This window comes from Pongo abelii, chromosome 16 (assembly GCF_028885655.2).
Source record: "Pongo abelii isolate AG06213 chromosome 16, NHGRI_mPonAbe1-v2.0_pri, whole genome shotgun sequence".
Classification (NCBI taxonomy): Eukaryota; Metazoa; Chordata; class Mammalia; order Primates; family Hominidae; genus Pongo; species Pongo abelii.
Genome location: NC_072001.2, coordinates 17,552,916 through 17,568,530, shown reverse-complemented (window position 1 = coordinate 17,568,530; position 15,615 = coordinate 17,552,916). Strand labels below are relative to the sequence as shown.

The window sequence follows — 15,615 nt, the reverse complement described above, 5'->3', positions numbered from 1 at the left end:
CCAGCTACTCAGGAGGCTAAGGCAGGAGAATCGCTTGAACCCAGGAGGCAGAGGTTGCAGTGAATCGAGATTGCACCACTGTACTCCAGCCTGGGCAACAAGAGCAAAACTCCATCTCAAAACAAAAACAAAAACAAATATAAAAACAAAACAAAACAAAAAACTTTCTGTACATCTCCTCAACCTTTCCTGTGACTATCAGCTTTACACATTATGTCAGGAACACTTTCTGGATAGCTAATAGAGGGTGAATATGCTTATATTTTAGGAGCCAGTGACATTCAAGAATGTTGTCGTAGACTTTACTGAGGAGGAGTGGAGACAACTGAGCCCTCTGCAGAGGAATCTGTACAGAGAAGTGATACAGGAGAACTGTAGGAATCTAATCCATGTGGGTAAGAGCCGTTTTCTTTTGTAACTGAAAATCTTCCTATTTGAGGGTCTTTGCTTTTTCAGTTATTAACAGCCATGAGTCTTCATAGCATTTTATTCTGCTGGGCTTCTATAGTCCCCCAAACCAAAGGTTTTACAATCTAGTTGGCCCTCAAGACACAAGATGTTCCCAATACATTTTCCCCAGGTAAACTGTCTTTATTTTTAAAGAGTTGATTTTAGGAGCTTTCTGTGCTACTCCTCCCTTAAACCTCACAGTAGCCGTTATTCAGTGAGTCAAACACTAAGGGGTTAGGGCCAAATTTTCAGATATTTGTCTCTTTCTTTCCCCATGGTTGGGCTGTCATCCTTTCAAAGCCAGTGTTATCTCCCAGCTGGAGCTAGAAGAGGAGTTGTGGATGATGGACCGGGCACCCCAACTTGTCCAGCTGAGAAATAGAAGCATGAAGTTCTTGGAATTGGTCAATGAAGAAGGCATTTCTTACAATGTTGTCTGAGGAATTCATCTCATAGTCATATCTGTTTTCACTTATTCTTCATCTTTCTATCCTATTAGTTTCTCCTTCATATTTCTCAGAGGAAGATGTGTGCTTCCTTAACTAAGTTCATATTTCCTTTGTTTGCAAACTTCCTTCTCTTCTTTTCTCATCCATCTCTTCCCACTCGTCTCTTTTCTGTGGCATTGCAGGCATGATGACTCCTTCTCAGTCCTGCATTCTCAGCTTTGTCTTTCACAGCCTCCTTTCCTTAGTCATTTAGCTTTTCATGGCTCTTTCACCTAATAAATAGAAATACACATATTGTACATTGTCAGATCTCACTGCTTCAGAGCAAGATTTGATTAAAACTTCCTAAAAAGGGGTTTAGCCACATGTATCAAGAGTTTTAGTAATACCCTTTTAGTCATTCTTCTGACAGGACCCCTGTCTAGTAGATATCATAGAGGTCAACAATGAGTCATGAATAGTTCTATTCCCTTGGCATTGTAAGTAATTGATTTCAATATCATGGCATTGTTTCTGCAAATTATGGAATACATAAATATTGAAAAATTATTATGTTATTAGAAACATGATATGCACAGAAATTGTCAATGATGCGGATAGTACATTATGTAAAGAAAGTAATCTATGAAATTTTAACTACACTTAAATTTAGCAATAGAGGGAAATACTTAAATCAAATAACACTTATAACACATTGACTCTCCTCCCACCTTTAAATGCAGTTATTATGATATGCTATTAAGTGTAACTTTTCTCCTTATTTTGTACCCAGGCATTTCCTAAGACTTGCTATTTCTGTCCCTCCTTCCTATTCAGTGTAATGACATCCCTGTATATTTTGGTTCTTTCGCCCCCATTTGTTCAACAAACATTTATTGGGCACCATGCAGGAAAGGATCTAAAGGGAGCACTCCAAGATATTGAGGGTAGGGATTGCTGGTGTTGAAGCTGCAAGTGATTTTTCTTTCCTTCTTTATTCTCTTTCATTTCTTCTAAACTTTCCACCATGGACATATTTTCCTTTAAAAATCTAACAAACAGAAAGAAACACTCTGTATGATATATACTGTTACCATGTGCATTTTCCATAATTCCTTCCTGATTACATTTCTTCTTGCTTCTCAACCATTATTTTGGTTTCTAAAGACTGTCCTTCTACTGAAATTACGTATTCAGAGGCAATCATTAGATTTCTTCTAAAAATAGGCTAGCCTTTTTCCAGTTTTGTTCATCTTCAGTCTGTCTGACTTACTTTGCCATTTTGATTTTTGATTTTAGGTGTAATAAAAATGTATTGTGGAAATTTTAGAAAATACAAATAAGCAAAAAATAAAATTTGAAATCAGTGATCTCATGTCTTGGAGACAGATAGCTCATGGATATATGCTATGTTGTATTTATTATCTAATATCTAGAATAATCATTAGTCATCATATAAAATAACTGATCGACATTTAATTTTATGGTTTTACCATTACTGATTAAATTAGGTACCTGGGATTGAACATTTAGGTTATTGCCAATTTCTTCCTTTTATAAATGATACAGATTTAAACATCCTTATAACTGTCTTGCACATTTCTTCCATCAGAGCTTAGTATAAAATTCTTAGAAAATGAGCTTTTTGCAGCAAAGGTTATGAATAATAATCACTTAAAGTTTTTGTTAACAGGTTGTTGATTTTTTTCAGAAGGGCAGTACTAGTTTGTTCACCTATCCCTCAGTCATACCTGCATGTGACTGAACACACTGCAGTTCATGGTTTTTCATTACATTTTTATTACTGCTGAATTTTTACATTTTTCAATGTAGTTACTCACCCTTTACTTTTTATATTTTATAAATTGTCTGATCTTCTCATTAGCCCATTTTTCTTATTAATGTGAAAATATGTTTTCAGGATACAGATCTGCACTGTGCAGTACTAAAGCATTTGGCTCTTGAGGCAACTGAAACGTGGCTAGTTCTCATTGGGCTATGTTATGAGTATAAAATATACCCCAGATTTTGTAGACTTAGTAAGAAAAGAAAGACTGTAAACTATCTCAATACTTGTTATGCTGAACCCCTGTTTAAATGATAATATTTTGGATATATTGGGTTGAATAAAATATGTTCTTAAATTAATTTTACCTGTATTTTCTTACCTTTTTTAATGTGGCTACTGGAAAACTGAAAAATAAATGTGTGCATCACAGCACTTGTGGCTCTCGTTATATTTCTGCTGAAAAGCACTGATACAAATAGTCAATTCCTGTATATTTTGACTACTTTTGCCTTTTAGCTTTTTTGAATTCATTATTATTACAAAAATAAAACACACTTGATTAAAACATTCAAACTATACAGAAATTTTAAAAAATACAAATCTGCTATAAAAAATCCTTCATCCCTCTGCAGTTCCAGTGATAGCCAGTGTTAAGCCATTGAGTATAGAATCTGGGATATGTTTTGCTTATTGTAAGGTTTATGCATGAAGCCACATTATCCCTAATTTGCAACCCTCAGCCTGCAGTTACCAGAGGACTAAAAACCCAACCCTATCTTCTGAATTATTCCTTCCCTCCACCTAAGTTGTATAGGCCACTTAGCCTCATGAGGATTTCTAAGTTTTGAAAAGTAATGGCCTTGTTTGTTTTTTTTTTAGAAGAAAGTTATTTTATTAGAATAAACCATTTTTTTCTAATACAGTAGTGAAACACTACTTATTTGTGCTAATGATACCAAGTTGAGTCTTCTACTCATCTGAGGCTTTGCTGATGCTAAGCACTGTCGTGTGCTGTTAAAAATGAAGGTTCTGTCTTACCAAGAATTTGTCCTAGGCTCTAGCTAACTGCTAACGCAGTTGAAGTGGTATTGTATTGGTGGTGACTACATCTTGTGCATTGGTTGGTATATTTAGTTTCTTTATTCCACAGGGATCTGTTGTTCAATGTGGTTGATTTAAATTCCAAGCTTTAATTTTGTAATTTAAACAACGCACATGCACGTGTGTGCTTGTAAAGACAGAAGTCTGCTATTGGTCAGAATCATATAGACTGTGTCACAGATAAGGAAGCACCTGCTATTGGTTGCTTCATTACTATGGAGAAGACCTTGCCAAGTAAGTGAAACAGGTAACAGATGGGTTTAAGGTGCACAGTTGCCACTATTGCATGGGAGAAATCCCAGGTTCTATGTGGACCATGGGAATTTGGATTGAGCTGATAATGGTCAGTCTAGGAAAAGTTCCCCTAATATTCTTCAGACTTTTCTTATTGCTTCCTTCACAATTTGTCTCAATTATTGGTTGAATCAATTTTTTTCTTCCTGATTTGAGATCCCATCTTTATCAACTGCTGTATTTCCATTAATTCATTCAAGAAATGTATAGAGGGTCTTGCATCTGGAGACACAACAGTGAAGAAGACCTAAAAAAGTGCTTTCTTTCAAAGAGCTTACATTTGATCTGGGATAAAGGGGTGCAAAAATATGGAAGAGACAAACAATAAATAGAACATTAGGTATTGATGACTTCTTTGGTGAAACCAAAATGGTATATTGTGAGAAAGTGACTACAGTGAGTGACTACTTAAGACTGGGTGGTAAGGGGGGCTTTTTCAGATGGTATCATTTAACGTGAAGCATGAATGACAGAAAGGACCTGGCCTTTCAAAAACCTGGTATAAGAGTATTTCAGATGCTAAGGCAAGAGTAAGCTTTGCGAGGGTGGTACTAGAGTGCTAAGAAGTGAGATCCAAGAGATAGAGAGGGTTTGGGTCTCATAGAGCTATGGGAACCAAGGTGAGGATTTTGAGATAGGAGGGAGACATCTGGATTCTGGGGAGGCAAGAAGATCCTCAGGAGACCTTTTGGGATAGTCTGAGTGAAAGATGATGAGGGCCTGAGCAAGAGTGGTAGAAGTGAAGACAGAGATAAACAGATTTAAGATACAACAGGGCAGGGTTTCATAAAGTTGACAGGAATCTTCAATTATTAAATGTAGGAAGTAAGCTAAGAAAGGGATGTAATACTTCTAAGGTTTTGGTTTGAGTAAGTGTGGGGATAGGAGTGAAATTGACAGAAATGGGGAAGAACATAAGAACATGTTTTGGGAGCTGCAAATCAGGAATTCTGTTTTGCACATGTTAGGTGTGAGATGTTCATTGTACATCGATATGAGTGTATCAGATAAACAGTTGGGTAAAAGGCCAGAGTTCAGGAAAGGAGCAGACATGGAGATGAATTTGGAAGTCCTTGTGATATAGATGGTAATTACAGCCACAGTACTGGATGCTAAATGAAATAAAGACATAAGAGGGATTCCAGGACAGACCTGTGGGTCAGCCCATTTGCCTGGGCCTTCTGTTATTCTGTGTTACCTATAATCACTAGCTAAATTTCTTGACATTATTTCTTTTGGATCTTTATGCATATATTTACCTTTCACCTGATTAAGAAACCTGCAGAAGCTTCGCATGGCACCTACAGGAGGTGAAAACACCTCCTGTAATTTCAGGGCTCTTTGTAAACTGGGCTTCCATAATCTAGCCCTGTTCCATCTCAGTCAATCATCCTGACATCCTCTGTGGATACACTTTCTTGTGTTTGAGCCTGTTATGTGTCTTTCATCTTTTCTCTTGTCTTAGAGATGCATTTAGATTCCATTTTCCTCATGAAACATTTCACTTCTTCAGTCCAAACAGACTGCTCACATCTCTAAACTATTACTGTAGTTACTGTCTTACATTGAAATACTTACTATTTTTTATTTTCACAGATTATAATAAACATGCTTTCTTTTCAATCCTAAAGAAAAGTTATTTGAATCAAATATACACATGGCTTACAATCATACATAGAAAAGCTCAATATCACTGATCATTAGAGAAATGCAAATCAAAATAACAAGGAAAAACTCTATATCTAAATGGCCTAAGCATCCTTTTAAAAGGCAGAAATGGTTGGAATAGGTTAAAAACAACAAAACTACATGCTGCCTTTAAAAAATGAACTTTAAACATAAATTCACAAATAGTATAGACAAACATGTTTGAAAAAGATACGGCACACTCATCTAAAAAGAAAGCTGGAGCGGCTATATTAATAACAGGCAAAGTCGATTTCAGAACAAAGAATATTGGTAGAGGTAAAGAAAGAAAAATGATAGAATCATCTCAACCGATGCAGAAAGGCATTTGACAAAATGTAACATCAATTCCTGCAAACAGTATTAGAAAGCACCTTCCTGAATGTAATCAAGGACATACACAAATACAAGCTACAGTTAACAGCAGCTGACATTATTCTTAATAGTCAAAGAATGAATGCATTACCCCTATGTTTAAAAAAAAGACGGATGCCTCTGTTCTATTCAATAGCATTGGAGTTTCTAGCCAATGCAATAAGGAAAGCAGAAGAAATAAAACATATGGAGAATGGCAGGAAGAAGTAAAACTATCTTTGTTTGCATATTATGTGATTGTCTACATAGAAAATCCCATGGAATTTACCAACAGGCTGCCTGGCTTAGTGTTAAAGGCGTGCCCAACACATAGCCAAGAGGCCTTTGGCAAAAACTGGGAGACTTTGCTTCCCAGTGTTTAGGGAAATCTCTTCAATAGTTCCTGACTGCTAAGCGAACTGATCCAGGACTTCATTACAACAAAAAATACAGACTTTACAGATTTAGTTCAGAAATATGACTAAAACGATACTAAATAATCACAATAACAAAACCTGGGGCAGGTGGGCAAATCTGATTTCCAGAGTTGCCATGTAATTTAAAGTGTCCAGTTTCCAACAAAAATATGTTAAGAAACATGCAAGTAAATAAGAATATATGGCCCAAAGGGGTAAAAGCAGTCAGTAGAGAACTGTTGTTGAGGAAATCCAGATGTTGGACTGACTAGACAAAGACTAAGTTGGCTATTTTAAATCAGTGACTTCAAAGAGCTAAAGGAAACCATGTCAGAAGAACTGTAGGAAAGTATGAGGGCAGTGTCTCACAAAATAGTAAATATTGGATCAGGAAAAAGAATTAATCAGTACTAGGCCTAATACCTGGGTGATGAAATAATCTGTACAACAAACCCCCATGACATAAGTTTACCTATGTAACAAACCCACACATTTACCCTTGAACTTAAAGTTTAAAAAAAAAGAAATAGAAAATATTTTTTTTAAAGAACCAAATAGAAAATCTGGAGTGGACAAGCACAATAACTAAAATGAGAAATTTACTAGACGGGCTAAATAGCAGAGTTGAACAGTCAGAAAAAGAATTAGGGAACTTCAAGTTAGGTCAAGTGAGATTATATAATTAGAGTAACAGAAAGAAAAAGATAATGATTGAAAACTTCCAAAATTTGATTTTTTAAAAACACCAAAAGCTCAACAAATTCCAGAAACGATAAACTCAGAGATACCTCATGATAAAAAATTTGATAGACCCAACATCATACAAAGTATGTTCCCCAACCACAATGGAATAAAATTAGGAAACTGACAGAAGAAAAGTAGAGAAATTCACAAATATGTAGAAATTAACCAACACACTATTCAAAGGACAGTAGGTCAAAAAGGAAATAACAAAGGAAATTAGAAAATACCTATAGATGAAGAAAAAGAAAACACAACAAAACCTATGGGATGCAGCTAAAGCAAGTGCTTAGTGTGAAACACACAGCTGTAAGCACCTATATGAGGAATAAATCACCAACATTTTACTACAAGGAAGTAAAAAAGAAAGGCCAACTAAACTCAAAGCAAAAACATGGAAGGAAATAGTAAAGATTAAAATAGAAGTAAATACATTGGAGAATGGGAAAATGTAGAGAAAATCAACAAAATAATACTTTGTAAAGATTCGGAGAATTGACAAACTTATAGTTGAGACTCACGAAGAAAAGTAGAGAGAGCAAAAAAAGAGAGAGAAGGAAGGGGAGACAGAGCTGGAGAGAGAGAGACAAAATATTTAATTACTACAACTGAGAATAAAAGGACATTATTGCTGACCTCAGATAAATAAAAGGGTTACGAGGAAATAAAATTAACAATGGTATTACAACAAATTAGATAACATAGATGAAATGGAAAAATTGCTAGAAGCACAAACTACCAAAGCTGACTAAAGAAGTAATAGAAATTTGATCCATAAATCTATTTTGAAAAAGTTTGGCCGCTTTTTTGAAAAAAAAGAAATATGATCTAATCATTCCATTCTCAAGGATTTAGCCAAGAACAATATATGTTCATACAAAGATTCATATATTAATATTCATTGCAACTTTATTTTAATAGCCAGAAAGTGGAAACAACCCAAATTTCTATCAGCAATTGAATGGATGTGTTATATTCATACTTACTACTAAGCAATAAAAAAGGAATGAATCATTGATCAATGCTACAGTATAGATGAATCTGAAAATAATTAAGCTGATGATAGAAGACAGAAAAAAGTACACATAATGCATGATTTCACTTACATACATTTTAAAGAATGCAAAATTTCACAGAAAGCACATGAGCGATTATCCGGAGCTAAAGAGTGGGACAGGGATGAGTGGAAAGAAGGAATTACAAAGAAGCACAAGGAAAGTTTTTGGGGTGATTGAAATGTTTGTATTGTCCTGATAGTTTCACAGTTATATACATAGGCCAACCAATCTATCAAACTGTGCACTTTAATTATGTTCACTTCATTGTATTTCTCTTGTGCTTCAATAAAGCTGTTTAAAAATGACATATGCATAATTTAATCAGTAGCTATAGAAATGCTCTTTTCTGTTGTTGTTGTTGTTTTTGTTCTTTTTTTTGGTAGAGACGGGGTTTTTCCATGTTGATCAGGCTGGTCTCAAACTCCCGACCTCAGGTGATCCGCCCTCCTTGGCCTCCCGGGGTGCTAGGATTGCAGGCCTGAGCCACTGCGCAGGGCCCAGTTTATTAATCAGAAAGGAACAGATCGGCCTGGCTTGGTGGCTCACGCTTGTGATCCCAGGACTTTGGACGGCCGAGTGCGGTGGATCACTGGAGCCTAGGAGTTCCAGGCCGGCCTGGGCAACATGGTGAAACCCGGTCTCTCTTTTTTTTAATTAATTAATTAATTTATTTATTTATTTATTTATTTTGAGGCGGAATTTCGCTCTTGTTGCCTAGGCTGGAATGCAGTGGCGCGGTCTCGGCTCCCTGCTGCCTCCGCCTCCCGGGTTTGGGTGGTTCTCCTGCCTCAGCCTCCCGAGTGGCTGGAATTGCAGGTGTGAACCCCCATGCCCGGCTTTTTTTTTTTTTTTTCGTAGAGACGGAGTTTCTGCATGTTGGTCAGGCTGGCCTGGAGCTCCCGAACTCGGGTGATCTGCCTGCCTTGGCCTCCCGGGGTGCTGGGTTTGCAGGTGTGAGCCACTGCGCCCGGCCCAATTTATTAAGCAGAAAGGAATTGATCGGCCTGGCGTGGCCCTAGACTTCGGACGGCGGAGTGCGGCCGATCGCTTGAGCGTAGGAGTTCCAGACCAGCCTGGGCAACATGGAGAAACCCGGTCTCTCTTTTTATTGTATTTATTTATTTTATTCGAGGCGGAATGTCCCTCTTGTTGCCCAGGCTGGAGTGCAGTGCTGCGGTCTCGGCTCGCCGTGGCCTCCGCCTCCGGGTTTGGGTGGTTCTCCTGCCTCAGCCTCCCGAGTGACAGGGATTGCAGGCGTGAGCCACCATGCCCGGCTTTTTTTTTTTTTTTTTCCTTCTTTGGTAGAAAAGGGGTTTCTCCATGTTGGCGAGGCTGGTCTCAAACTCCGGACCTCGGGTGATCCACCCACCTCGGCCTCCCGCGGTGCTGGGATTGCAGGTGTGAGCCACCGCGCCCAGCTCAATTTATGAACCAGAAGGGAATAGATCGGCCTGGCGTGGTGGCTCACGCTTGTAGTCCCAGGACTTTGGACGGCCGAGTGCAGATGATCGGTTGAGCCTATGAGATCCAGACTGGCCTGGGCAACATGGTGAAACCTGGTCCCTTTTTTTTGTCTTTTTGAGTGGAGTTTTGCTCTTGTTGCCCAGGGTGGAGGGCAGTGGCACGGTCTAGGCTCGTCGTGGCCTCCGCCTCCTGGGTTTGGGTGATTCTCCTGCCTCAGCCTCCTGAGTGGCTGAGATTAGAGGCAGGAGCCACCATGCCCGGTTTTTTTTTTGTTTTTGTTTTTTTTGTTTTTTTTTTGGTAGAGACAGGATTTCTGCATGTTGGTTAGACTGGCCTGGCGCTCCCCACGTCTGGAGATCTGCCCTCGTTGGCCTCCCGGTGTGTTGGGATTGCAGGTGTGAGCCACTGCGCCCGGCCCAATTTACTAAGCAGAAAGGAATAGGTCGGCCTGGCATGGCTCCAGACCTCGGACGGCTGAGCGCGGCCGATCGCTTGAGCCTAGGAGTTCCAGACCGGCCTGTGCAACAAGGAGAAACTGGTCTCTCTTTTTATTTTCTTTATTTATTTTATTTGAGGCAGAATTTCGCTCTTGTTTCCCAGGCTGGAGTGCAGTGGCGCAGTCTCGGCTTGCCGTGTCCTCCGCCTCCCTGGTTTGGGTGGTTCTCCCGCCTCAGCCTCTCGAGTGACTGGGATTACAGGCGTCAGCCACCATGCCCGGCTTTTTTTGTTTGTTTGTTTTTTGGGTACACACGGGTTTTCTCCATGTTGGTGAGGCTGGTCTCAATCTCCGGACCTCGGGTGATCCACCCGCCTCAGCCTCCCGGGGAGCTGGGATTGCAGCTGTGAGCCACTGCGCGGGGCCCAGTTTATTAACCAGAAGGGAATAGATCGGCCTGGCGTGGTGGCTCATGCTTGTAGACCCAGGACTTTGGACGGCCTGTGCAGATGATCGGTTGAGCCTATGATTACCAGACTGGCCTGGGCAACATGGTGAAATCTGGTCCTTTTGTTTGTTTGTTTTTGAGTGGAGTTATGCTCTTGTTGCCCAGGGTGGAATGCAGTGGCGTGGTCTCAGCTGGCCGTGGCCTCTGTCTCCCGGGTTTGGGTGGTTCTCCTGCCTCAGCCTCCCCAGTGGCTGCGATTATAGGCAGGAGCCACCATGCCCGGCTTTTTTTTTTTTTTTTTGGTAGAGACGGGGTTTCTGCATGTTGGTCAGGCTGGCCTGTAGCTCCAGACCTCGGGTGATCCGCCTGCCGTGTCCTCCTGGGGTGCTGGGATTGCAGGTGTGAGCCACAGCGCCCGGCTCAATTTCTTAATCAGAAGGGAATAGATCGGCCTGGGTGGTGGCTCAGGCTTGTAGTCCCAGGACTTTTGACGGCCGAGTGCAGATGATCGCTTGAGCCTATGAGTACCAGACTGGCCTGGGCAACATGGTGAAACCTGGTCCCTTTTTTTTTCTTTTTGAGTGGAGTTTTGCTCTTTTTGCCCAGGGTGGAGTGCAGTGGCACTGTCTCGGCTTGCCGTGGCCTGCGCCTCCCTGGTTTGGGTGGTTCTCCTGCCTCAGCCTCCCGAGTGACTGGGATTGCAGGCATGAGCCACCATGCCTGGCTTTTTTTTTTTTTTTTGGTAGAGACAGGGTTTCTGCATGTTGGTCAGCCTGGCCTGGAGCTCCCCACCTCGGGTGGTCTGCCCGCCTTGTCCTCCCGGGGTGCTGGGGTTGCAGGTGTGAGCCACTGCGCCCGGCCCCATTTCTTAAGCAGAAAGCAATAGATAGGCCTTGCGTGGCTCTGGACTGCGGCCGGCCGAGCATAGCCTATCACTTGAGCCTAGGAGTTCCAGACCGGCCTGGGCAACATGGTGAAACCGGTCTCTCTTTTTATTTTATTTACTTATTTTATTTGAGGCGGAATTTCGCTCTTGTTGCTCAGGGTGGAGTGCAGTGGCGGGGTCTCGCCTCGCCGTGGCCTCCGCCTCCCTGATTTGGGTGGTTCTCCTGCCTCAGCCTCCCGAGTGGCTGAGATTACAGGCAGGAGTCACCATGCCCAGCTTTTTTTTTGCTTTTTTTTTTTTTTTTGGTACAGACGGGTTTTCTCCATGTTGGTGAGGCTCGTCTCAATCTCCGGATCTGGGGTGATCCACCCGCCTCGGCCTCCCGGTGTGCTGGGATTGCAGGTGTGAGCCACCGTGCCCGGCCCAATTTATTAACCAGAGAGAATAGATCAGCCTGGCATGGTGGCTCACGCTTGTAGTCCCAGGACTTTGGATGGGCGAGTGCAGATGATCGCTTGAGCCTATGAGTTGCAGACTGGCCTGGGCAACATGGTGAAACCTGGTCCCTTCTGTTTGTTTGTTTTTGAGTGGAATTTTGCTCTTGTTGCACAGGGTGGAGTGCAGTGGCACGGTCTAGGCTCACCGTGGCCTCCGACTCCCGGGTTTGGGTGGTTCTCCTGCCTCAGCCTCCCGAGTGGCTGGGATTACAGGCAGGAGCCACCATGCCCGGCTTTTTTTTTTTTTTTTGGTAGAGACGGGGTTTCTGCATGTTGCTCAGGCTGGCCTGTAACTCCCGACCTCGAGTGATCCGCCCGTTTTGTCCTCTTGGGGTGCTGGGATTGTAGGTGTGAGCCACTGTGCCTGGGTCAGTTTATTAATCAGAAGGGAATAGATCGGTCTGGCTTGTTGGCTCGCGCTTGTAGTCCCAGGACTTTGGACGGCCGAGTGCAGATGATTGCTTGAGCCTGTGATTACCACACTGTCCTGGGCAACATGGTGAAATCTTGTCCCTTTTCTTTTTCTTTTTGAGTGGAGTTTTGCTCTTGTTGCCCAGGCTGGAGTGCAGTGGTGCGGTCTTGGCTCGCCGTGGCCTCTGCCTCCCGGGTTTTGGTGGTTCTCCTGCCTCAGCCTCCCGAGTGACTGGGATTGCAGGCGTGAGCCACCATGCCTGGCTTTTTTTTTTTTTTGGTAGAGACGGGGTTTCTGCATGTTGGTCAGCCTGGCCTGGAGCTCCCCACCTCGGGTGGTCTGCCTACCTTGTCCTCCCGGGATGCTGGGGTTGCAGGTGTGAGCCACTGCGCCTGGCCCAATTTCTTAAGCAGAAAGCAATACATAGGCCTGGCGTGGCTCTGGACTGCGGACGGCCGAGCATAGCCTATCACTTGAGCCTAGGAGTTCCAGACTGTCCTGGGCAACATGGTGAAACCGGTCTCTCTTTTTATTTTATTTACTTATTTTATTTGAGGCGGAATTTCACTCTTGTTGCTCAGGGTGGAGTGCAGTGGCGGGGTCTCGACTCGCCGTGGCCTCCGCCTCCCTGATTTGGGTGGTTCTTCTGCCTCAGCCTCCCGAGTGGCTGGGATTACAGGCAGGAGTCACCCTGCCCGGCTTTTTTTTTCTTTTTTTCTTTTGGTAGATACAGGGTTTCTCCATGTTGGTCGGGCTGGCCAGGAGCTCCCGTCTTCAGGTGATACGCCTGCTTGTGCCTCCCGGGGTGCTGGGATTGCAGGTGTGAGCCACTGCAGCCCTGCTCAATTTATTGATCAGAAAGGAATAAATCGGCCTGGCGTGGTGGCTCACACTTGTAGTCCCAGGATTTTGGACGGCGAAGTGCAGATGATCGCTTGAGCCTATGATTCCCAGACTGGCCTGGGCAACATGGTGAAACCTGGTCCCTTTTTTTTTTTTCTTTTTGAGTGGAGTTTTGCTGTTGTTGCGCAGGTTGGTGTGCAGTGGTGCGGTCTCTGCTCGCAGTGGCCTCCGCCTCACGGGTTTGGGTGGTTCTTCTGCCTTAGCCTCCTGAGTGGCTGGGATTACAGGCAGGTGCCACCATGCTCGCCTTTTTTTTTTTTTTTTTTGGTACAGACGGGGTTTCTGCATGTTGGTCAGGCTGGCCTGTAGGTCCAGACCTCGGGTGATCCGCCCTCCTTGGCCTCCGGGTTGCTGGGATTGCAGGTGTGACCCACTGCACCCGGCCCAATTTATTAAGCAGAAAGGAATAGATCGGCCTGGCGTGGCTCTGGACTTCAGACAGCAGAGCGTGGCCGATGGCTTGAGCCTAGGAGTTCCAGACCGGCCTGGGCAACATGGTGAAACCGGTCTGTCTTTTAATTTTATTTATTTATTTTATTTGAGGCGGAATTTTCCTCTTGTTGCCCAGGCTGGAGTGCAGTGGCGCGGTCTCGGCTAGCTGTGGCCTCCGCCTCCCTGGTTTGGGTGGTTCTCCTGCCTCAGCCTCCCGAGTGACTGGGATTGCAGGCGTGAGCCACCATGCCCGGCTTTTTTTTTTTTTTTTTTTTTTTGATACAGACGGGTTTTCTCTATGTTGGTGAGGCTGGTCTCAATCTCCGGACCTCGGGTGATCCACCTGCCTCGGCCTCCCGGTTTGCTGGGTTTGCAGGTGTGAGCCACTGTGCCCCGCCCAATTTATTAACCAGAAGGGAATAGATCGGCCTGGCATGGTGGCTCACGTTTGTAGTCCCAGTACATTGGATGGGCGATTGCAGATGATCGCTTGAGCCTATGAGTTGCAGACTGGCCTGGGCAACATGGTTAAACCTGGTCCCTTTTGTTTGTTGGTTATTGAGTGGAATTTTGCTCTTGTTGCCCAGGGTGGAGTGCAGTGGCACGGTCTCGGCTCACCGTGGCCTCCGCCTCCCGGGTTTGGGTGGTTCTCCTGCCTCAGCCTTCCTAGTGGCTGGGATTACAGGCAGGAGCCACCATGCCCGGTTTTTTTTTTTTTTTTTTTTTTTGGTAGACACGGGGTTTCTGCATGTTGGTCAGGCTTTCCTGGAGCTCCCAACCTCACGTGATCCGCCTGCCTTGTCCTCCTGGGGTGCTGGGATTGCAGGTGTGAGCCACGGTGCCTGGCTCAATTTATTATTCAGAAGGGAATAGATCAGTCTGGCGTGGTGGCTTACGCTTGTAGTCCCAGGACGTTGGACGGCCGAGTGCAGACGATCGCTTGAGCCTTTGAGTTCCAGACTGTGCTGGGCAACATGGTGAAACCTGGTCCCTTTTTTTTGTTTGTTTTTGAGTGGAATTTTGGCTCTTGTTGCCCAGGGTGGAGTGCAGTGGCGTGGTCTCGGTTTGCTGCGGCCTCCGCCTCCCAGGTTTGGGTGGTTCTCCTGCCTCAGCCTCCCGAGTGGCTGCGATTATAGGCAGGAGCCACCATGCTTGGCTTTTTTTTTTTTTTGGTAGAGACGGGGTTTCTGCATGTTGGTCTGGCTGGCCTGTAACTCCCGACCTCAAGTGATCCACCCGCCTTGTCCTCTTGGGGTGCTGGGATTGCAGGTGTGAGCCACTGTGCCTGGCTCAATTTATTAATCAGAAGGGAATAGATCGGTCTGGCTTGTTGGCTCACGCTTGTAGTCCCAGGACTTTGGACGGCCGAGTGCAGATGATTGCTTGAGCCTGTGAGTACCACACTGTCCTGGGCAACATGGTGAAACCTTGCGCCTTTTCTTTTTCTGTTTGAGTGGAGTTTTGCTCTTGTTCCCCAGGGTGGAGTGCAATGGCACTGTCTCCCCTCGCTGTGGCCTACGCTTCCCGGGTTTGGGTGGTTCTCCTGCCTCAGCCTCCCGAGTGGCTGGGATTATAGGCAGGCGCCACCATCCCCGGCTTTTTTTTTTTTTTTTGGTGGAGACGGGGATTCTGCATGTTGGTCAGGCTGACCTGGTGCTCGCGACCTCGGGTGATCTGCCTGCCTTGGCCTCCCGGGGTGCTGGGAATGCAAGGGTGAGGCACTGTGCCCAGCTCAATTAATTAAGCAGAAAGTAGTAGATCGGCCTGGCGTGGCTCTGGTCTTCGGACGGCCGAGCGCGGCCAATCGCTTGAGCCTAGGA

The 15,615-nt window shown here is 44.0% G+C and overlaps 1 protein-coding gene across 1 annotated transcript in view; it reads left to right on the top strand.

Annotated features, from left to right (window-relative positions):
• LOC112131881 (programmed cell death 6-interacting protein-like) overlaps nt 1-15,615 on the top strand; it is an 81,986-nt gene that overhangs the window by 31,556 nt on the left and 34,815 nt on the right. Inside the window, 1 exon segment of the mRNA XM_063716335.1 lies at nt 269-395. Within this exon segment, the coding sequence (XP_063572405.1) occupies nt 269-395 (127 nt within the window).